The 25,001-nt window shown below is 46.3% G+C and overlaps 1 protein-coding gene across 2 annotated transcripts in view; it reads right to left on the reverse strand.

Moving 5' to 3' along the window:
* The window catches only part of Abcc4 (ATP binding cassette subfamily C member 4), a 214,724-nt gene that overhangs the window by 52,484 nt on the left and 137,239 nt on the right, over positions 1-25,001 (reverse strand). For both annotated transcript variants that reach the window (XM_027393942.2, XM_027393941.2), the window contains 3 exons: positions 20,896-20,975; positions 5,570-5,720; positions 1-36 (listed from right to left, as the gene is read on the reverse strand). The exon at positions 1-36 is cut by the window's left edge and continues 84 nt beyond it. In XM_027393942.2, the coding sequence (XP_027249743.1) occupies positions 1-36; positions 5,570-5,720; positions 20,896-20,975 (267 nt within the window). The remainder of the gene's footprint in view (positions 37-5,569; positions 5,721-20,895; positions 20,976-25,001) is intronic.

Here is a 25,001-nt window from a genome sequence, read left to right on the forward strand (position 1 = left end):
GGGAGGAGGACAGGTGGGAGAATACCGGACTCCGTGCTGTGGAGACAAGGGACACAGAACAGAAAGCTCAGAGAGGCTTCCTGTGCTCCAGGGTGCAGACACTGAGCACCCAGCAGTGCTCTTGGGGCTTCCCACAGGGCTCTAGGTTTCCAGTCAAAACACTCCCAGAAGCTTGCAGGAGTTCCTGTCCATGCACCCCAAATCCTGGCCAAAGGAGCCTTGCTTTAGAGATGGAACGAGTGCTTCTATTCAGCACACCTTTGACCAAAGTCAAACCTCGTTCTGTTCATAGCCCATCCCTAGAGGTCTTTGCTTCCCGATACTTCCTAGCTGTTTCTTTGGGAAGAAATTACTTTTCACTGATGATATTATTATTTTTTACATTTTTGGGCAGTGGTGTTTGGGCAGTAATCTATCCCAGTACTTTAAAGTGAGATATGTATGCATCTTTGCCCATCTTAGATTATCTTAGGGGCTGGAATATGGCTATTGTTTCCCGGGAACTAAAAGGGTACCTGACACACACAGACAGACAGACAGACAGACACAGACAGACAGACAACAAGCAAGCCAAATGGACGGGGTCTCCTCTGCACATCCCAGAGAAGCTTCCTCTGCCCACTTGTGTGAGAACAGTCCTTATCGTCACCATGTCTGGGTGTGGCATTGCACTGATGCCCATACCGCGGACCCAGAAGGGATGAGCTGTCTTTATGACTACCCAAATAGAAACTTACTTTCAAGGTTGAGACTAGTGCATCATGCCTCACTGTCCTTACTTTTCCAGAGTCTCTCTGCAGTCTTGGTGGCTTCATCATCTCGCCAGAATTTAAAGGACAAATTCTCCTTTGTCTGTCTTTGACTACAGGGAATGTATGTCCTGCAATGGGATTTTATGTTTCCCGAATATTGCATCACGGTCACCAGGTCCCACCTTACCTGGGGTGGGACATGTAGGCTGTCCACTGTCAGGCCAGGATGGTTCCCTGACAGGCTCATTCTGCACTGTGGATAGGACTGTACCGGGGCCAGAGTAGCAGGAGCCCAGGACCCAGCAAACTGTCTTCAAAGCACTGCTACCTAGCTGAAGATGGACCTGGAACTTAGGATCCTCTGCCTCTACCTCCGGGGGACAGGGATTACAGGTGTGCGCCACCACTGTGCTCAGTTTTATGGTGTTGGGTTAGTGAGGGCGAGACAAGAACTCTATCAGTTGAGTCCACCTCCAGCCCTTGTTTATGCTTTTTAAGTGGTGCTACTGATGAATCATCCTGTCATGTGTCTGTCTTCTAGAGAAGGCCTGTTGGTAAAACATGGAGGGCTTGGAAGATGTGAAGCTCATTTCATAGCTTGCTGCATGTAGTTTATAAAATGAGCGGCAAAATCGAGAGAAACTGCATGCTCATCTTTGGGGCATCCCTGAGCCCGTCTGCGTGACCACACTGTCATCCACTGGCATGTTTACCGTGCACACAGGTGCTGCACGGATTGGTGGTGAGGTATGTGTTAGGGTACATGTGCACCAAGATGGAGAATCGTCTTGTGAGTCAGAGTTCATTGAAGAATACATCTCTGAAGACAAGACACTGGGGTCAGAGAGATGGACAGTCTCTCCAATGAGCATGTGGTCCCTTTCAACTACCTGAGGACGCTCTTTCCCGGCCAGGCTACCTGACTGTGGACACTACCCAAAAGAAGCCTCCGTGGGATATTCCTTTCAGAAAGAAAACATTCTCTGACCAGGCACTTCCCAACCGGGACTGTACCGTATGAAGCACCCCCAGACACCTGGGGGTGGGTTCCTGAAGGTGCCTGCCCTTCTCAGACGTTCTCACTCTGGCATCCACGCTGTCCCCACTTAGTATGCTGACTAAATGCCTACTTCTCAACAATGGATATGGGAACCTAAGTGGATTGATCTCAGGTTCCAAACAAGAGAGTCACAGGCTCACGTCAGCCTTTCTTGCAGGCCTCCGAGAACATCCCACCTGCCGTGGAATTGTCACTCGGCAAATAAGAGTATCTGCAGAGATGACTTCCCTGTAAATCCCTTTAGTACCAGGAAAATGCCAGCGCCTAGCTTTGGAGCGTCTGGTGAACACAGGAGAACTGCGCCCTCGTTTCCGAGACATGAAAACTTTAACCACAGCTGATGCTGTCAGAGTGGTGGTTGGTGGTTGGTGGGGAAGGTCACACAGTGATGTATCAGCCCCACCCATCCTCACTGTTCCTTATTGAAGTCACCACTGGGTCTCAGTGGCTGGGCTAAGGACTGGTATACTTTACAACTCAGGTACCACTTCAGCCGTGAGCACCAGAAACTCAAGGTCAATTTCTGTATTTAAATGCAGCCAAAGAGATCTTTTTTAAAAAAGAAATTAGTGGGGTGGGGGTGGCATGCCTGTCCTGTGGCAATGCCGGTGGGGGTCAGAGGCCAATTTCATGGGAGCTGGTTTATTTCCACCTTTATGTGGGTTCCAGGATGCGATGGGAAGTGGATCAAACCAGATCGGGCAAGCACTATCAGCCACTCAGCCTCCTCACTACCCTGCCCCAAGAGCTCAACCGTGACCCTGTTTCTCCCATGCCCTGCCTCTCTGCTCGGGGCTATGCCCATGCCAGCTGGGTAGACTAAGGGCACTGCAAAGACAATTAGCTAGCACACTAGAGTAGCATGCCACACTGCAGGCTCATCTGGTCTTTTCCCACGTCAGTACAAGAATGTCCTCAAATAGACTATGACACTGGTGGCTTTCCTCGGCCATTTCTGGCAGACAGAACCCCACATTTCACAGTATTGTGGCATGCTCCAGGGCCTGAGACCTCTCTGGGACACAGCCTAAGGGATTATGTTTCTTCTCAGGGAGAAGGCATGGAAGACAGATGCAGGCCACATTCCTGCCCTGCTAGGATACCTTCAGGGTATCGTTAAGTGCTATGGGAGAAGTGTTGCTACTGCTTTCAGTTTCCTTGTACACAAAATTCTATTGCTGCCTTTGGTAGAGGCCAGCAAGGACATCCAGGCATTGCCTCAGGCAATAAGAGTTGTATAGGGCAGGTGCTAGCTAACAGCCTTCACAGAGGGAAGACCACACTACAGGTGCTCTGGCCGCCACACACAACTCCGTCTGATCTCCAGTGCATTTTGAATCTGAGCCAGGATCTCAAAAGAAAGGTAATCCTAGTGAAGTATGCTACGCATCGCTGGATGTATTTTTCTGTAGACGTTGTCACATGGAAAACTCCCAAATCTTGCTCAGCTAATGTCTAATTGGCATCTCCATTACTGGGCTTCTTATTAAGCATCTCCAGTTGAACAATATTCTTGAGAAGCTGACATGGAACTCTTATTTAAAAGATCAGACTCCAAGATCTGTGTTCTGAAAATGTATGGCACAAGTTAACACTCTGCTGGCTGGCCCCCATGGCAGACATTGCTAATGGATCACAGCACCCTGACAGAAATGGCATATGCCTTCACAATCTAGGTATTACTAAATGACAGGCTCAGCTTGAGATATGCATCCAAGTACTGTTGTGGTTTTATGCAATTCTCTACCAGTGGCCATCACAATGTTTGCTTTCACTAAATAAATAATAACAATAATAATAAAATAAAGGCGGTATGATAAAATCTCACTAAACCCATCTATGCTTCCAGAGGCAGATAGCAAGAGTGCTATCTAAAACTAAACCCTGGGGTTATAAAAACCTGTTGAAGCACAAGGATGAGATAGGTTTATGCGTTCTTGCCACAGCAAACAGGCACCAACAACTATTGCTTGACAGAAAGAGTAGCACTGTAACATAGACCTTCACTCAGACAGATAGCAAGAACCGGTTCATCTGGTTATCATTAAGCTTACTGTTGCAGCCAGCTAGAGTGCTGCAAACCTCAAGAGTCCATCAGAGACCCAGACAAAGGTATGTGAATTTCTAGGCCAAAACTGTATAAAGGTATGTCTTGGGCATCAAGATGGAAAATCCTATACGGAACTGGAAGAAAAATGCTCAGTGGCTCTTGCCACCAACAAAAGTCTATGCCAGGATGTTACTTTCCTCCCAATATGTTCATGGCTGCCTTTCTACAAGACTTGTGAATGAAAGACGCAGAAATGAACAAAGGAGGGTCAGTCAACAGTGCCGACCCTTTACTCTCCGACTTCTCTGAGCCCCAGCTCTGCAACAACACCGAGTTCCCACTGAAACACATCACGACATGGGCTCACAGCAATCCAACTGGTTCCGATGGCTGGCAACTTCTCAATAGGTTTTAGGAACCTGCTTCACTTTACTAGTTATGATAAATGTCTTTACAGTTTATTTAAAAACACACATTAGGTCATGAGAAAAGAAAGTCCTTTGTCCAGATGAACTTATAACCATATTATTCAACATGTCCTGGCTCAGCTTTCAGGAAGTCGGACTGCCTTTAAATCCCAGTAGCAATTATCAGCATGGACATTTATTTTCTGGTACAAATACCTTCCTTTTGGGGGCTGGAGCCATTGCTCAGTGGTTAAGACTGCCTGCTACTTGTCCACAGGACACAAGTTTGGTTCCCAGCACCTACATCTAGCAGCTCACAATCATCTGTAACTATTTCAGGGGATCCAACAACCGCTTCTGACCTCCAAGAACACACACACGCATCCACATAAATAAATACTTTTAAAAAGATTATAAGTATCTTCCTTTCTATCAATTTTTGGCTATTGTTCTTACATATTTTTAAAAGTAAAAATTCTGTATATATGGCTTAATGTTAATAATAATGAAACATGTTTGTGCATTCATAATGAGACACGCTCTTGATCAGCTCATCTTCTGTGGTTACCTACAGAATAGAGTGATGAATCATAAAACATTTTCCTGCTTATCCCCAGACTAGGAATTTAAATGGAGCAACAGACTAAATGCATTTCGACTGCTCTCCCTGTTGCTGCTCTCCAAAGTAGCCGAGTCTGTGCAGCCTTCCACCAAGTGCAGCCCTAACCAGCATGGAAACTAAAAGAAGTATCAATGCTTGCATCTCCAAAGAGCCAACACCTACAACCCATGATCAATGGCGAGCACAACTGTGCTTTTCAAGTCCGTCACTTCCGGCACGTGAGTACAGTTTGGACCCCCTCCCCAGTTCCCTTTAATCTGTCCCCCCCTCACTTCCGGAGCCTTCAAGAAAAGAAAGCTTCCACGATGATTGATGATTTCCTTCTACGTTAGCTCTGACCCATGCTGAGGTATGTTGTTTATCAGAAAACGTGTGTGCCTTCTCTACACATGTGAGCAGGTATGTGGTGAGCGACAGAGCAGGGTCCCTTCCTGGGGGAGTATTAGTCTACAAAGGGCATCTACCCACTTCTCAGGGTTAGCTGTAAAGTCACACGTGGGAAGTCACCTGCTCTGCATGATGTAAGGGACACAGTGATTCCCGATGGCTGAATGGATGCTAACCAGGTAAGAACTGTTGGAGCACAGTCAGTCGGTAGAATTTCATGGGTCTTCTCAATTGCGGTTCCCCTGAATTACAGAAGCTTGACCACACCCACACAAGGCCCTCAGTACTTACTTGTGGACTCCAGGCGCTTGACATCCCTCGACGTTTCTAAGAAATACCTCCGCAGAACCAAAAAGATGATGGCGAGTGGGACCAAGGGTATTATAATCCAAGGAATCACGGCAGCTGCCACAGCTATCACGCTTACTACGAGTAACAGGGTCTAGAATAGCAAACACAGAGACAGGCAGGGCCTCCTTAGCAGGAATTTTGCTTTTCAGAACCAGATTATTCTACTCCCTCCTTCACAAGGGCTCACTGGAATTGCAGAGACTCCTTCCCCACCCAGGAAGTAGGAGCAACTGATGCCACTATTAACACACTATTAACACACTTTTACCCCCTCCACCCCCCACCACAACGCCCTGGTCACCTCCGGCACTGAATGCTTTAGATTTCTTCCTTTGACACTCTCATTACCACAGCCAATCAAGCACAGGTGGAACCTGAGTCCAGATTCCCCAACAACTATGCTAAAGGCTTGGCGTGGCCATGCATGCCAGGGCTACCAAGCTTCGGAGAGGGGTGGATTCCTGGGGTTTGCTTAATCAGTGTGAGCTCCAGGTTCAATGGGAGACTGTCTCTAAAAATTAGGTGGTAAATGATTGACGGAGATGCCTGATTAGACTCCTGGTCTGTACACACACACACACACACACACACACACACACACACACACACACACGCCCCACACATGTTGGGGGGGCAAAGACTCATATTGAAATTAAATATGTAAATACACTCCTATGTTCGTTATTTTCCTGCAGCTCATATTCTAATTGGTCTTAATAATAAAAACCCCAGTTAATGCTGAGAGATCAGAGAAGCAGAGCCGTCAGGCACTAGTTTTTACCTCTACTGGATCCTCAGACTGAATGCTGTCTCTAGGAAACCTCAGGCTGAATGCTTTGAGCTCCTGTCTTCTCCTGTCTTCCATTCCTCTCTCCACCCAGCCATGTCACTCTGGTCTCCACCTCCCTAGTGCTGGGATCAAAGCTGTAAACCACCACTCCCTGGCTCTGTTTCTCTTTTAGACTGGATCAATCTCGTGTAACCCAGGCTGGCCATGAACCGACAGAGATCATCCTGCCTCTGCCTCCTGAGTGCTGAGGTAAAGGTGTGCGCCACCACTGCCATGGCTAGCTCTGAATGTGATCTTCAGCAAGCTTTATTTGTTAAAGTACAAACAAATATCCCCTTTTCAGCCTTTCCAAACTTCCTTGGGTTTCTGATGGTTATATCAGCCTCCTCCATGGTGACTGGTCCTCGGCCCCAGCTGATAGAGACTAACACCTAGCCTAAAAAGTTCAAAGGTGCTTGCCGACACAGTATACCAATTCTTGCTAACGGGGCAAATGTTTTTTAAGTTGGAATGTGAAACTTTACAGGAAGTTTAATCCTTTACAACTTTAATCCTCCAAAGTGGCTTACAGAAAAAGGAGTTAACTTAATTCTACCAAATATGTAAAATCTTAGAACACAAAATGAAAGTTGGCTATTTTACATTTTGTGTGCCTGTACGTGCCAGTGGTAGACCCCACCAAATCCTCAGAAGGACTTACTTTAAGGCTTCTTGTGGCAGCACTTAACAGTAACGTCAACCCTCGGGAGGCTGAGACAGGAGGGACCCTGTGAATCTGAGGCCAGCCTGGGCTATATATATGGATCCTGCCTCTAAAAGCAAATGAATGAAACTAGAACAAAACACACAAAGGTTTCCTTTAGAATATTATATTTTAATAATACAGATTTTAAAGCCATTCTCTTCATTAACAATTTTAAACACAAAGACCTGTTTGGGTGTTTGGTACTTAACCTCCCAACTGCTTTTAGCTCTGGGGATGTTCGTAGGCATCCACCTGCAGTTTACTTTAAACTTAATTCCACAGGGTTCTGTTGTTGCCAGTCTATAGGATGCATGTGCCAGAGAGTATGTTTCCTATAAACAGTAGTAAAAATGTAGTCTAATTTTATCTGAACCATCATGCCATCTATACTTCTGGCTCACCCCATTCCGTATTCACACGCTGTCTCATACCTGTCTCAAACACAGAGTAAAAATACATGTTCACTCATAATGCTACTTAGTCAGTACACGGCACTTTTCACGATTTGTTTACTGTATTAAAAATAAAACCAGGCTCAAATTGCTCACATGTCAGTGCAACCAGAGGGCTTTGAACTCTGCTGTCGGCGCGACTGCAGAGTCTGTTCCAAGTTGCCATGAGTGTGCGCTGCCTGGACTGCCTTCTGCTCGAATGATTCTGGGAGATAAGTCCCAATGCAGCCAGCAAACCAGCCTTCACTTCTTGGCAAGATTTCTCTCTGATTTGGCAAGGGGAAAAAAAAAAACGATGGCCGGGTTTTGATTACTGAGCTGTTTACTGATGTATGTATAAAAGGGACTCTTTACTATTTTGGAAACATGTGAGATAAAAGAAATTGATCTCTGAGTGAAAAAAAAAAAAAAGGTAGCACACCAAATTGTCTGCTGGGTAATACAGGATTCTCAGAGTGGCATTAAAAGTCTAAACAGCACACAGAGTCTGAAAAGCTCTAAGCAATAAACCTGTAATTCAGATTACCTATCAGATTAGATCCATCACCCCCCGCCTCCCCTCAGTTACAGGACGTGTCCAAGCACAGGGGAAGTTCTAAGAGCTTTCCATGTAAGCCCCGACGCCTTCAAAGCTGCACCCGAATTCCAACCCCAGAGACACATACAAACAAAACTGCACCCTGTGTGCCACAAAGTTCAAAGGTCAGTTCTGGTCTCCAGGTCACTACAGAACCCATGACCTCTGCTAACAACTATCTCTGTGAAGGCAAACCTTTACAACACAGTATGTGGCATTCTACATACGCCTCTCTGCGACAAAGCTTTTAAGACTGCAGACAGCCATCACTCTGTCCATGCGCCATTTCGCTCGCTGATGTGACCATGTCACAGGCAGCCTGGGCCCTGTGTTACCCGTCTGTTAGCTCTGTAGTCTAAGTCAAAGCTAACAGTACTGACAAGGATGGCTTGTGGGTTATAATCTGTTTACTGATGAAAAGTTTCCTGTTGACCTTTCCCAGTGTTGATGCTTACATAAAACTCAAGGCTTCAACTTTTGGATACAAGTTAGAAATAAGGTTATATAATGGTAAACACAAGGAACAAAAAGACTGTCACTACTACTGTGAACACCAAAGCTTTTAATTCAAGCTCTCATAAAGGAAAACATTTCATCAGGAAAACACAAGGGTCACGAGGCTGGAGAGATGGCTCAGGGGTTAGGAGCACTTCCTGCTCTCAGAGAGGACTGGGGTTGGTTTCCAGAAACCTGCCTGAGCCTCCAGGTGACCCAATGTCCCCTCAGGCACCTTGTGGCCTCCACAGGCACCTGCATTACTTGTGCTTAGACACCCATCGACACAAACACACATAAAAACAAAGTCTTCAAAAAAAAAAAAAAAAAAGGAAAGAAAAAAAAGTTGGGTCAAATTATCCAGGAGATAAACATAAATCAATTTACACAAACCTAAAAACAGCTTCAGAATGTGAAAGCAAAATCTTAGTGTTTAGAAGAAACAGAGAAAACCCAGACACACAAAATCAGACACGCTTATTTCAACAACTAACAGAACCAACCAACAACAACAACAAAAATCAGTGGAAATATCAGAGTCTGTGATGACCAATGGCTATGATGCCATTACCAGTTCTTTTCAAGTACAAATCTGCCATGCCATCAAGCATGTACCACAGACCTCAATGGCTACAGTGCAGAATTCATCGGACTTTAGTGGTTGAACAATAACATAGAAACAAGGTGACCAGCAGGAGATCCCAGTGTACAGCTCTAAATAATACCAGCTTTACAAAGACAGAATAGAATGAGAGTCCTTGGAAAAGAAGGTGAAAATCACACACTGTCAAAGTCTGAAAGCTGCAACTAGTGTTCCGTTTGGAGGTACATGTATAGCTTTAACAGTTGTTTTTTCCTTAAATAAGAAGGAACCCTAAATACCACAAACTAGATCTCAATATAGAAAGGAGGGTGGGGAGATGGCTCAGTGGTTACAGCACCCGACTGCTTTTGGAGGACTCTGGTGCAATTTCCAACACCCACACAGTGGCTCACCACCATGCATAACTGCAGCTCCAGGCCACGGGACACCTACTTCTGACCTCTCCATGCATCAAGAATACAACTGCTGCGCACACATAAATGTAGGCAAGACCCTCATACCCATAAAAGAAAGACAAATAAACTAAAGGTATTGTAAAAGAAGACTTGAAAACAAACGGGCAGCAACAGGACTAAAGAAAAGAAAAAGGAAAAGACCAGACACAGTGGCACAGGCCTGTAAGGAAAGCAGCTGGGAAGCAGACACGGGTGGACCTGCTACAAGTTTGGGGCCAGCTTGATCTACACAGGAAGCCCCAGGCCAATCAAGGCTACACAGTGAGAAGCTATTTTTTTTAAAAATAATAGCAATAACAAAAAGACAAAAAAATAATAGCATAAAAGAGAATGGAAAAATTTTAATTATATGTATATACATATACATAAAGCCTTAGGTCTTTTAAAACACTAATGAAATTAGTCGTCTTCAAAGCTGTCGAGACAGAAGGAAAATTATCACTATCGAGTATCACAAGACGCATCACAGGCATTAAAAAGGGGTGATTAGCGGCTCAGTGTTACCATGTTTGATGTAAAGTCCCGAGGCCTTGAGAAATGGTGTCTAAAGGTTACGTTAAAAGAAATGGCCATCTGAGTGATTCTATTTCAATTTGAGAATCAGCATTCATAGCGTGAAAGGAATTACGTCACTACCCTCATATGAGGTGGGGGTTACAGAGATGTACATGATTATTAAAATGTGAGCTAAAAGGGAGGCAAAGTACATCTAGGTAAGAATACTGACAGGGTAGCAAAGAAATGGACACCACCCAGCATTCCATTCCCGCGCATGCGTGGGCGGGGAAGGAGATCCATCGTGAAGACTGAGAATGAACTGTTTGTGCCTCAGGACAAACAGTTCCCGAGCACAGGGTGACAATTCTCTCAGGGACTGGATCTTACACCATCTCCTTCAAGACTGAATTCGGACGCCCAGCAAAGACCCATCAGGTGCCAGGGAGAGGACTTGCTTTATAAGGAGCAAGTTAGAAAATTCTTAAGCAGGAGAAACTCCAAGCCAGCACTTATGATGGCAAACCGGGTTCCAGATGCAATTCAAGAGACACATCACACATGCAATGGGAAGTGGGGGCCGGTGAGAGGGCTAACGTGGCGAGACACATGCGGCCAAGCCTGACATCGTGAGCTCAATCTCCAGGACATACATGGTAGAAGAAACAGCTGTCTCCCCCGCGTCCTCTGACCAACACACTTGAGCACGGACGGACACGCATGCAATACACAAGTGTAAAAGATTATAAAAAGGTGTGATTTTAATAAAACAGAAACAAGTTCACTAGGCCAAGCTTTTCTTATCTCATTCTGAGAATTCACCAGGAAAAAAAATAGACAAATATGAATACAACCAAGAACAGCGTCACATGGAGGAGGTCTCCATTTAAGTAAATAGGCGGCCATTTTCCTCTCCACGCCTCGTGACTGTCTAGGACAGCTGAGCATCTGAGACCCCCGAGCAGAGAAGGCCCAGCGAATGAGCTCTGCTGGTTGGCCACACACACCATCCAGCAATGTTAGGGTGCAAAGTTCTCTGCTCTGTAGAATACCACCAGGCTTGACAAAAATGAGACCTTTAAGTGTTTTCTTCCTTAGGTATTAATTACCTTCTTGCTAAACTACAACCATTATCACTAGGAGCTCATAAGCTGGGACAAATTGGAACATCAGTTGCCAACCTGAAAGGCTGCAAGGATCCCTAGGGACTGTCACCCACTCCCAAATGTGCCGACCGACTGACTGGCAAAACTCAACCATCTTTCCTTTTGTTAAAGAAAGAAAGGCCCAGGAAAGCAGGCAGGGGGCTGTGTGAATCCTATCACCCACGGGTCAAGTGTTGGTCAATATTTCCAGTGTCCTCTACGGCCAACTTGTCCGTCTACAACCACTCCAGACAGACAGCTGGCACAAGCAGTATCTCTGAGGCTGGCATTTTCACAGACGATTCCCTCCTTGCAAATGCCCTGAGTAAAAACTCTTTTGTTGGTTTCTGGAAGCATGAAAAACACCGTGATTCGGTTAAAACGGATGAGTTTACTTTTCAAGACAGAGATCTGTGAAAACGAGGGCAAAGCAACCCCACTAACACGGTCCTTTGTCTGAGGAGGATTTGAAGGTGGGAGTAGGGGGCAGGGGTGAACAGACCGTAGAAATCTCCAAATGACAAAGTCATTGTTTGGTGTGCTTTCTACACACTTTGCCTGACATCGCCACACAAAGCAAGGCAAGGGTCAGTGGGACCCAGACAAGTCCGGGCAGTTCCACCCTTGTGCTTCTGTAAAAGCCAGTGACCCAACCTATTATCCCGCATCTCAGGCTGGCTTTGTTCCCTGCATCCAGATGCAGCAGCCCTTTCCCACCGCCCCCCGCCCCCGCCCCAGGAAGAAGCTTCCAGGACACCTCCTTCGAATCTCCTTCAGCTTGGCATTTTCACTTCATAAAGCGAGAGTCAATGTGTTTTGTGTGCAGGGAGGAGGGAATGACACGTTCGGCGGTGGTCCCCACTACTGCCTGCATTGGTGGCTCAAGTAGCCCCAGGATTATCCCTTTGTGTGCCGTGAAAGGGTATGAAAAGTCAGTTATTTAAGCTCAGTCAAGCTGTTGGCCTTTTTTTTTTTTTTTTTTTTTTTTTTTGATGAGGGGTGTGAGGTGGGGAAGAAAGGTTTTGCAATGCAGTTCTCCTAAACCAGTGACAGCATTTTGCAGAAGGCAGCTGCATGCAAGTTTGCACTCAGAAAGATCCCCCCACCCCTCCCCAAAACTCCACTAAAATTCCAAGCGCTAGTCCATGCCTCGTAACTTCATTTTCAATTGTTTTGTTAGCGGGAAGACCCCTGGAAGTGAGGATGTTAGCTGCCAGAATTCCAGATGAGTGAGACACTTTACTCGATGCTATTGGGGACCACAGAAGCCTCAGAAATAGTATGGAAATTAGATTAATATGAAATATTTGCTGCTCAATGGTCTATTCTGAAAACAATGGATACTGGTAGTATGGCACCGAATGGAAAATAGCCATTAAAATCACCAGGCCCAACAAACCCAACATCTGGAATACAAGCTCCAGGGGTGGTATTTATGGGTCTGCTATGTGTCAGACAGTTATCTTACTGGAGCACACATAAAATAAGATGGTTACCACTATGAAACTATTTCTCTCATGTAGAAATGAAGTCGGGTTTTAAAAAGCATGTCCTTTTATCAGTTGACAAATTTTGTTGAAATGTCACTGAGATTAACTGGGTGGTGGAGTAGTTGCCCAGCTCTGGGTTAGAGCTCCAGACATGGGAGTGGGGGTGTTGGGGGCGTTCAGGCAAACATGGTGGAAAAGATCTGTCACTCTATCTACTTAAGAATCTGACACAGAAAGGTCATTTGAGACCAGGCTTTCAGAGCTAGCCTCGGCCTGTACAATGTATTGAAAGCTTACCTCTAAAACACAAAGCAAAGGAAGACAATTACATTGAAATGCTGGCAATTTTTCTTTACTGCAATCCTTACGAAGTAGTTTTTTCTTCCATCCTTTGTGAGGATGGACGGTGTGTGTAGCTTTTCGAAGAAAGAGGTGGTAAGCTGCAGAGCTTAGTGCTCGAGTTAGAAAGGGGAGGTTTCTCCACTCCCCGACTCTACCACACGCCATACCTGAATCTTATGCTTTTCTAAGTGCCACCCTGTCCCCCACAGAGTCACACCGTAGCACACTCAACCCTCACACCATGAAAACTTAAGCTCCTCCTACAGAACCAAGCACACTGCCCAACGTGGTCTTCGGGGGCTCAGTGGCCACAGGTTGGAAGACACAAAAGAGAACACAAGCATTAGCTTTTTAAACAGTCTATCTTCGTCACCTAGAATTGAGAACAGCTCCAGTTTTATCTAGCAGCTATGATGGTGCCAGGGCGTCACTTGGTTACTAGAACTGCCTAGCCTGCACAGAGCCTCAGGTTCAGCTCCCAGCACTATGGAAACTGCATGCTAGCACAGCTCTCCTAATCCCACAACTTGGGAGGTGAAGACAAGAGTAACAGAGTTCAAGGCCACCCTGGGATACCTGAGAAACTATTTTTTACAAACTGTCTTGTGACTGGTACACCCCTGAGAGATGAACTGTCCTGCAGTCAGGAACAGGGTGTGTTTTACCCATGATATTCCTATGTAGATGCCCCAGGTGAGGGAGGACCAGCCTGTCTATGCTCACACAATCCTCCCTTTGAGTGTTCTGTTCTCATGCCCTCCCTACCACTACAGAGTTAAGGGCTTGCACTTGAGACACACGTCTCTCAAGATCCGGTCCTTGTATCCATCGCCTCTGTCTCCTCTATTGTTTCACCTCGATACCCTGTGCTATTATTCCACACCGTGGTCCTGTTTGCAAATATCCCATGCACTGTGCTTCCTGCCATGTGTGCCTGCTCCAGGGATGACCACAGAGCTTTGTCCAATTCCTCCCGGCAGACTACAGAAGAATCCCAGAAGCTATGACCAAAGAATGTAGGTCAACTCAGAAATGACAAAACCTTGAATCTTTGCTTTAATTTAAAAACATGTACAGGCCTGGCCTAGAACTTGCTAAGTGCACCAGGGTGACCCTGAACTCATAGATATCTGCCTCCTGAGTGGTCTTATATAAGACGGGTCTTCTGCAACCTATAAGACACGGGGAAGCTCTTTGCACTGGGTCTTCATGCATCCCTCCAATACACCCCCATTTACTATTCCCACTTGCATGTTTTAAGTGGGATGGCCCCTTGGGTTCACATATTTGAATGTTTGGTTCCCAGCTGGTGGACTTGTTGGGACAGACTAGGAGATGTGACCTTGTTGAAGGAGGTGTGTCACTGGGGGGTTGTGGGTGGGCTTTGAGCTTTCAAAATCCCGTAACAGGCCCAGTCTTTCTCTCTCTGCCTCAACACTAAGATCAGATGGGAGCTCTCAGCAACTGCTCCAGAGCCGTGTCTGCCTGCCTGCTGCCATGCTCACCACTGTGATGGTCATGGACTCGCCCTCTAGAACTGTAATCCAGCCCCTGGCTAAAGGCTTCCTTCTATATACTGCCTTGGTCAGTGTTTCTTCACTGCAATAGCACAGTAACTAAGACACCATCCAAACCCAATTTACAAGCAGCAGGGGGAAAAAAGAATGTCTAATTGGGGATTTGGGCAGGGAGGTTGTGGTCAAAGTCTAGCTAGGTAGTCAAAAGAGTCTTGAACTCGGAGATCTACCTCCCTGGCCTCCCAAGGGCTGGGATTACGGGTGTGCACCATCACACCTAGTCTTAGAGAAGTGTGATTGAGTCTTCCCGAAGCTTTCAACCTGTCAAGCTACTCCTTATATCCTACCAGTTTGGATGGTAAGTATGCCATCATTATCAAGTTACAGCGACAAGCATCATGAACAAATTCAGTAAGACTCACAGGGTGACCGTGGGGCCAAGCATCAGCCGTGGAAGGCAGAACTATCGCTTAGCTTTGCAAGAGGAACACTGAGAACCACAGGAGATAGGAGGAAAAGCACAATGAGTGACTCAAACCTAAGACCCAGCTAGACCACTATTAGCCTAGGCAAGAAAACCACCAGAGGTAAAGGCTAGCATTCAGTGCTTGGGGTTCAAGGGTCGATCAATGCTCAAACACCATCAGGCTCCTCTGTGCACGGGGATGCCCAAGCCCTGCTGGACACTACTCGGAAATGGGCTTAGAGAACAACAATCACCAGGGATTCCTCACTGCAGCACAGCCTGCTGGCCACCCTGGCGGTGCTGACATGGTCCTGAGGACAGCCGGAGTGAAGCAGGAGGGGGACTCTTACTGCTAAGATTTCCTCAGGTAAGCAGAAATGGGAGAAAAGCCTACACAGGTGAAACCCTTCTGAGAAAGCAAGCACACTGTATGTGCAAAGTGACAGTGGCCCTGCTTGTTAGGAGCAGCTGAGAATGAGAACAAGAGAGAGACATACGGTTGACACCTCAGTCCCTCGTGGAGTGGTCCACACCTCATGAGCTAGCATGGGCTCACTTTCTATAGGCCCAACTATAAATTCTTTTGGAAAAAAGTACAGACCTGGCTACACAACAGATCCCTATGCAACGGGAGGCCAATGCAGTCTAATCGCACACGTTTGCATGCGGAGTCTGCGTGATCTGAACACATTTGTAGGAGTGCATGTAGTACGCACGTATGTGTGCCTGTGTGTGAAGTGAAAGCCCAGTGTTGGGCATCTTCCTCTATGCCTTTTCTGACTTATTCAAGACACGGTTTCTCTCTCTGTGAGTTCGAGGCCAGCCTGGTCTACAGAGCGAGTGCCAGGATAGGCTCCAAAGCTACACTGAGAAACCCTGTCTCAAAAAACAAAAACAAAACAACAACAACAAAAAGACACAGTTTCTCACTGAACCCAAGGCACACTTATTTGGTTAGGCTAAGCCGGTTGGCCATTAAGCCCAAAGGAGACTCCTTGTTACCCCTCCCAACTCCTGGGATTACAAGCCTGGCTTTTTCATATGAATTCTAGGGGACTGGATTTGGGTTCTCACTGTGCCTGTGTCATGCTCTTTACCAAGTGAACCATCTCCCCAGCCCTGCCACAAGCGTCATTCTGCAGACAGTTCACCTGCAACAGCTTTGTGGAAAGGTCTCGTGTAGACAATGTGATTGCTCCCTGACCACTGTATGTGGTCTCTCCTGACTTCTCACACCTGAGGGGCAGATGGTCAGATGGCATGGCCACTGTAATTCCCATTTCTGTAACACCATCTAGTGTTAACCTGCAGAAAACTATTCTGTCTTGATGGGGAACTTGCCTTTAGAAAACCTGCTTCTACTCACAGTGGTTGCCATTTCTTGAGAAGGAAAAGAAAACACATTTGAACAGCCCCTTTTAAGCCAGAGGTACACTGCCAGCACTGGCAGCTTCAATATAGCTTTGTAGTTTACAGTAGTTATTTCCAATCATGTATTCGTACTTTATTGAAAACATCCTTCAATGAAGTCCTATGCCTCGCAACACCTGTGTGTCTGCCTAGTCACTAATCATCTACATGTGTATCCACCAAGAGCCCATTCTCCCAGACACCTCTTCTCGGGGACACCCCCCCCCATTCCACTGACACTTCTCACAATGATGAATGGCAGCAAACAAAGACACAAACTTTGAAAACTGGCTGTGCCATTACATTGCATCTCATCACTATAAATACCAACAGCTAATACTCCATCCATGTCCACAGAAATATCAACCTCTTGCTGATGCCTGAGGAACAAAATTAGACTTCGAGGTGGCCTGGAACCTTGTTCACAGTTTAAATAGAATCTCCTTCACTTAGTCATGCCATCGGCAGCACGACCGATCTCTGCCCAGACTTCTGACTGGTTTCCTCAGAGCACACAGACTCTAGGCACTCTGCCACAAATGATGGGGCCTGTCCTCAGGCCCCATCCGGTTGTCAATTCCTCACCCTCACACTCAGTTGGAAACTCAAACTCTGATCTGACTGACAAAACCAACTAAAGTGTCACGTCTTTCAGGAAAGGTGACGAAGCACCCATGCTCTCCATTAAACGGTCCACAGGAACGAATGTCATTACATTATTACTTCTGCAGCTCTCCCATCTCACTATCCAGAAAAGCATGGGCAGACACACATCCTTCATCAGGAAGAACTAGGGGCCAGGCAGCAGTCTGTGTCTTAGTCATGCTCGGCTTTCTATCACCTCAGCTGTGGACTTGGGTTTTCACTCTGTGTGCTAGCTAGCATATATGCCACCACGTTCACCCTAGCTAGAGGATGCTGGGTGATGCTCACTTCCCTGGAGACCCATAGGTACAGTTTCATCTCCAACTCCATCTGAACTCAACTGCTCAGCCAGGCCGAGCACAAGAGCAGCCCAGAAAGTTCCCGGTACACAGGAAGAGCTGTAACTACCTCCAGGATCTGAAGAAAGACATCAAGACCCACGGGCCTCCTGGTGTCAGCGGCAGGGTTTGCTAAGGATGTTAGGAACAAAGGCAGATAGACAAGAAGTTTGCTACTAAGGTCAATTTTGAAAGAAGTTAAGAAAACCCTTGTGGGGATCGGTAACCTGGCTCAGGAGATGAGGAAAATCTCATCCACCTCAGAGGCCCAGGCAAGGGAGATGGGAGCCACTGTTGAGGGGCAGTGGCTTTCTGACCTGGATGGTTTATGTGATGACTAATTCTCAAATTTCTATTGTCATTGTCATTGTTCCTTTTTTTGCTTGTTTTGGTGGTACAGGGACTAGAACCCAGGTCTCAGGAATACAAGGTCAGAAGAGGCACATTTTAGTCCAAGTGTTTACAAATGTACTAAAGGATGGAGGCAGAGTCGACACCCACAAACGCCCACCCACACCCCAGAAGCTCCAGGATAAGGCCAGCTGGAAGGTGAGTGAGGCTGACCGTCATTTTGACCTTGCAGCACTTTAATTCTAGAGACTATTTAGAAATGGAAGGAGCAACCCCTGCCGTCCGCCTCAGCTAGCAGAGCTAATAGGCTTCTAATTAATTTCCAGGAGATTGCTGTTATAACTAACAGGTTTTAAACATTTGGTTGATTGGGGAAAATGAATTGAATATAATGTATTTGATTTGGAAAATTAGTTTTCATTCTATGTGCTTACCATAATAGTGTTTATTTTAAGTTTACATGATTCCATTAAGAGTCCCAGAACACCGCTGGGCAGTTTTTCGTACTGACAGAGTCCTATCTGGCTTAAAAAGAAAAAAAAAAAATTTACATTTAGTTTTTTGTTGGCCTTTCTTTGAGGGTAGGTTAAATTCATTTTTATCCCCTGTGGCTTTCATAAAAATCTTTGCTCGATCATTTAGCAACAGGGACCAAATACTTCAAAATGATCACAGCGATTCTTCCGAGAAGCCGTCCAGTCCATCATCAGATGCGAATCCTCCCTAGGACGGCTGTGCAGGGTCCGGTGGAGCAGCCACACGGTGTTTACTAAGTTTCACTTGATTCCTCCTGACAACCATTTAAACAATGTATGTTGGGAAACGGCCCTCAAAGAGGCAGCGACAATGGCTGAGAACAGGGCTTTTATAGTTAGCTAATACTATTTTTAAAAGGAGAAATATTTCTTCCTGAAAGGATTAGAGGAAGGCTTATTATGGGAGACACCTGCAAACAAACCGAGTGACAGCAGATCTGTGCCATAACTGATAACTGAGTTATCCTCTACGTGAGACTCCATTTGGAGGGACAATAGCACCAAGAGTCACCTTTTTGGTAGACTCCAGAAATCGGCTAATCGGCGCCAAAGTAGTAAACGAACGGGTAAGTACACCAAGATTGTGTGAGTGGGTAAGTGATGAAGACCCTGGTGGATCTGGTGAAACTGAAGTAACAGCAGGACTAGAGTTTTCTCCACTCACAGTGCTGAGAATGTTTCACACTGACATCAAGAGGCACACATCAAGGCCCCACGTGTGACAGAAAAACACTTGAGGGATTCTAATTAGCAAGGCTCACTCTGCTAAACACACAGTGGGCCAGCCAGCTGTGGAAACTCAACCTTGGCCTAGCTCACGGTCATGGGGAAAAAAACAGAACCCTTGGAAAATTCTTCTAGAAGTAATTAATGATCTCTGTCAAAAGACGTGGTTGAAGATATCTGTACTCTATGGGGTGGGGTGTGAGGGGACAACTCTGTAGGGAAAGGTCACTCTTAGAGGATAAAGAACATAGCTCAATCCAGTAGGACACATTTTAAAAGTTAAGTTCCCAGAAGCAAAAGCACCTGGTGCGTTTATCTGAGGTACAAGGACCACACCTGTGAGCCCCAGGTAGGCGAAGTGTCCTCACCTATGGGCCATGCTGCTTGCAGTCAGAGCCTGGGATCCCTTTGTGCGTGACTAACAGTGATTCCAGGAATCACTGTAGCCTACTGTTGCCTTTATTTTTTATTTTTTTGACACAGCTAATTTTCCAAATTAAGTAATCAATCTGTTCTTTAGACCAGTGACTCAAAAGTGAACCTAAGCTTGGACCTGAAGAGTGATGAGCACAGAAGCAAAGGGGGAAGTCCAGCAAGACTCGGGCATAACTGAAGACCCCACTGTGACGCCTGCAGCAGTCTGGTGAGAACCCCGTAAACTGGCAGTTAGTCAGGACAGGGAAGAGGCCCCAATCTCATGGCAAGGGAGCCTCAAGCAGCTGGGATTTTTAACACAAACATAGCTTTTGATAGATGCATTTCTTCTCCAAAATAAACGCTTGGGGGAAAAAAACCAAAAGATCCCCTGCCTGAGTCACTGAAAAGTAGACACAATTAAATGACAGAAGAAAAGGAAACAAAACAGATAAAACCACAGGAGCAACAGCACCGAATAAGGAGATGAGCGATGAGATGACCCAACATGATTCGTTTGGACCTCAAGTTCACAGACAGAACAACAGGCTCAAAAGAAGGCATTTCTGTGGGACTCTTGTTTTTTTTCTTTAAAGACACCTTAAGACACAGCAATCAATGTGTGAAAAGAAAAGTTGCCTAGGAAAACAAAAGAAGACATTTTCTGAGAAGACTTTGATCCTGTACTCCTATTATTGGCTTAAACATGCCTGCAGTTAAAGCTTGGGCTCTGCAATAACCGCTCTTCCATTGTCCTTGCTAACAAAGTATTATTTTCACCTTATTACTGCTAATCTGCTCTTTGTAAGAAACCACACCTGGTTTTACCCCACCCCCTCCAAAAAAAAAAAAAAAAAAAAACCAAAAAAAAAAAAAAGGTGCAGTAAATATTTGCCCTTTGTGGCAATACAATGCATAATTTAGTTAATCTGGGCTATCTTTGCGTGAGAGGCGATTGTTTCTATATTATGAAATGTGTTCACAGTAAATCAAATCCACGCCAGATACCTGGGAGGCAGACGGAAAGCCACTTACCAGCATGTAGCTGCCATGAACCAAGCCTAACGCGAAAGCACAGCCCCTCCTACACACACTATTACTCATGCTAGGGTAGCCTCCGAGTACCACACCTTCCTTCCTCAAACATGGCCTTTTATTAGGGAGCTTTACACATCTGCATTCCCCTTCCCCTCATGGAAAGGGCCTAGAAAAGAAAGAGGAGAGCACAGGCCCTTCGTTTCTGTGTGTGAGAACATGGCATCACTTTCCATACCTGGATGAAGTCTAGAAATGTCAGGGGAAGCAAGTCGTCCATGTGCCCGATGTCTTTGGAGAAGCGGTTTAAAATTCTTCCTGCAAGTACAGGATATGAGAAATTACACATCTCCCCAGACAGAACCTTTAAAGAAATAACTCGCAAACAAATCAAAACAATATTTTAAATGCATATGTATTTAATATATTAGGCATTCATACGAAATAAGCCGATGTCAATAGCAAAGAAAAAGAATATGGTATGCTATCTAAAGAGAAATAAAAATACCACCAAATGATGCTAGAAAGAGAATTGCAATGTGGCCCCGATTTAAAAAAAATACACACATATTTATGTATACACACCACCCCCCCACACACACCACGGGAAATGGGAAAAACTTGTGACAGTGTTGGGTTGATACAGTTGTAGATGTTCCTTCATTTCTGGGTCAATCCAAGTGAAAAATAGGTAGATTTAAAAAAAAATTACAGACATAGAAATTAATGAATCCCAATTGCGGTATTAGTTTCCTCTAATCATGGCAACTAATTTTTCTAAATATAAGTTGTAATATCAGTGTTTTCTTCTTAGGCTGTTTCCTTGGATCTTTTATCCCAGGAAATCTCAAAATGCTTCCCAGTGACAGGAAGCACTTGGAGGACAGAGTCATTATTTTCAGACAGGTGTCAAGGGGGACAGTCGCTGGCTTGAGCATCCAAGGAGACAAAAGGGAAGTCAGGCAGGGAAACAGAAACACTACTCCACGATTAAAGATCAGTTCCTACCATCCACTGCATTTCCTGTGAGAAGAACCAAAAAAAAAAAAAAGTGTACAGTGAATTCTTGGGGGAGGCAGTTTCTAGCAAGCATCTATTATTCTGAATGATATAGTTTTAAAAATTAAATATGGAAGCATGGATGGAGAGATGAAGCAAGGAATGGAGGGTTAGGGAAGGGATGATGGAGGGAGGGAGGGATGGATGGAGGGATGGATGGAGGGATGGATGGAGGGATGGAGGGATGGAGGGATGGATGGATGGATGGATGGATGGATGGGAGGGAGATGGAGGGATGGAGGGGGATGGAGGGATGGAGGGATGGAGGGATGGATGGATGGAGGGATGGATGGAGGGATGGATGGATGGAGGGATGGATGGAATGGATGGAGGGATGGAGGGATGGAGGGATGGAGGGATGGAGGGATGGATGGAGGGATGGATGGATGGATGGATGGAGGGATGGATGGAGGGATGGAGGGATGGATGGAGGGATGGATGGAGGGATGGATGGAGGGATGGATGGATGGAGGGATGGAGGGATGGATGGAGGGATGGAGGGATGGATGGAGGGATGGATGGATGGATGGAGGGAAGGAGGGAGGGAGGGATGGAGGGATGGAGGGATGAGGGAGGGATGGAGGGATGGATGGAGGGATGGATGGAGGGATGGAGGGATGGAGGGATGGAGGGATGGAGGGATGGATGGAGGGAGGGATGGATGGAGGGAAGGGAGGGATGGATGGAGGGATGGATGGAGGGATGGATGGATGGAGGGATGGAGGGAGATGGATGGATGGATGGAGGGATGGAGGGAGGGAAGGAGGGAGATGGAGGGATGGAGGGATGGAGGGAGAGGAGGGATGGAGGGATGGAAGGGAGGGAGGGATGGAGGGATGGATGGAGGGATGGATGGAGGGAGGGATGGAGGGATGGAGGGATGGGATGGAGGGATGGAGGGATGGATGGAGGGATGGAGGGATGGATGGAGATGGATGGAGGGATGGATGGGATGGATGGATGGATGGATGGATGGAGATGGATGGATGGAGGGATGGAGGGATGGAGGGATGGAGGGAGGGATGGATGGATGGAGGGATGGAGGGATGGATGGAGGGATGGATGGATGGATGGAGGGAGGGATGGAGGGAGGGATGGAGGGATGGATGGAGGGATGGATGGAGGGATGGAGGGATGGATGGAGGGATGGATGGAGGGATGGATGGAGGGATGGAGGGAGGGATGGATGGATGGACACACAGGTTGATTTTAGTGTATTTTGAGGCAGGCAGCTCTCTGAGCTATTTTCTGGCTGATGCTTTGGGAGGCCACGGCACAGATGTCACATGAGGCCCATGGGTATACTCTTGCCAGCACTGGGATGGAGCGTCCATTGCCTCTGCAATCCTTCCAGAGCACCCAGCTCTTCCCAGAAGCGCAGGGCGTGCACCTCAGAGACAAGCAGGCCTCAACTTTCCTGTCCCTGACTTGGGACACACAGGATCTAGAAAGTGTCATTTCATGATATCTTTGGCAGGCTCAGTGACAACTGTTCTTAGCTCCAATAACACCTCCTTCAGAGACTTGTCCTGAGGATTAAATGGGCCCATGAGTGTGAGAGAATCCTGTCACGATGCCAGACATCTTTTAACAAGTGCTGGAAAGCAAACAAACAGAAAGTTGGGATGGTGGCTTTTAGGCAGATTCTGAAACATGCCACTGGAGAAGAAGTTCACCTGTCAAAATGACGATTCTATCCAATAGCTGGGGTGGAGTCTAGAAGTCTGAGGATCCTACGGACATCCTGTCAACTGTTGCCCAGAGCAGGCTTTGAGAGGGAGAGACACTCATCCAAATCATATACATCAGAGAAATCACTACAGTTAGACACATTGCCCCTACATATTCAATGAGTTTTGTGAACTAGTTTTTAACTTTGTCAAGAAACAAGACAGAAAGGAGAAAAATACAGCTCCGTGGGTGACAGCATTTGTTCAGCAATCGCAAGGACCCGAACTAGAAGCCCTGGCACCCAAGCAGAAAGCCAGGCATGGCTCCATGGTCCTGAGAGGAGAGACAGGTGGAACACTCTTGCTGGACAGCGGGCCTGAGGTAAATTGCAATGTTATGGTTCAATGAGAGACCCTGTCTCAAGGCAATAATGCAGACAGTGATACAGAAAGACACCAGAGGTCTTGTTCTAGCCTCCATCCTGCACCCCACACAACACACAACACACACAACAACATACAAGCCAAACCAATAATAATGATAATAGTACATGATTAAAATATGAAAAAGTCACACTTTTAAAACACAGGCAATTTCAGATGTATGATTCAGCTTCAAAAAATGCCAAAAGCAATATTCAAAACACCTTTTAAAAAAGATGAAATGGCTCTCTAGAGGTGACTAGTACTACTACACTTTACATTTTACCAGATGCAGGAATCTTTGGGTCTTAGCTACAAAGGGAAGCTAACAACAGAAAACACAAGAGGGATGCAAACCACTGAGAAAAGGCATCTCCATAAAGCCAACAACTCCTGTCAAAGATCCCCATAACCTTCAGGTTAGTCACCAGTGAGAACAAATAACATGAGAAGAGAGAGTCTCACAGCCACTGAGAACGGACATCTTCTGCAGATTTTTCATCCTTGCAGCAGACACTGAAATGGGGCTGTGATGCCCAGCTCAAGGCCTCACGGTTATTTGTTCAGAGGTCTCCAAATCAAACCCTAATGATGAGTTCCTGCTACACTCGGCCACGCCGCCTTTTCATCCCAGTGACATGTGTTCCCCCGGAATGTGTCAGGGGAAGGGAGCAGTGGGGATTGAGCTTCCCAGGAGAATCCAGCCCCTTTTAAACCACCGTTCCATTGCAATCAGCTTGCTTGCTTACAGCCTGTCTTGTCTTCCAGAACACTCAAATGCTGCTGCCGTGTACTCTGCCTGCCCAGAATCAGTCCTTTCTCCTGACACGACAGCCCTCCATACACTTAACCACAGCCTCCCCAGACTTCCCACAAGAAACCTGGTGACACCACAGGCTCGCTGGGTCCTCCTTTGGCCACTATCTCTGCACACACTAGGATGGCATCACTTGATGTCACTGGACAGGATTCAAGCCCAACCCCCAGGGACTGCCTGCATGCTTCTGTCTGCACAGTCGCCATGCCCAGGATTACAGAGGCCAGACAGCATGCTATGTATACACTAAAAACACCTGCATCAGCAATTTTCTTCATTTGTGGAGGGGCCTCTTCATTCTGGTATTTCCTTTGCTATACAAAAGCCTCTCAGTGGCATGTACTCCTACTTGTCAATTCTGTGTTATTTCCCAAG

This window comes from Cricetulus griseus, assembly GCF_003668045.3.
Source record: "Cricetulus griseus strain 17A/GY chromosome 1 unlocalized genomic scaffold, alternate assembly CriGri-PICRH-1.0 chr1_1, whole genome shotgun sequence".
Classification (NCBI taxonomy): Eukaryota; Metazoa; Chordata; class Mammalia; order Rodentia; family Cricetidae; genus Cricetulus; species Cricetulus griseus.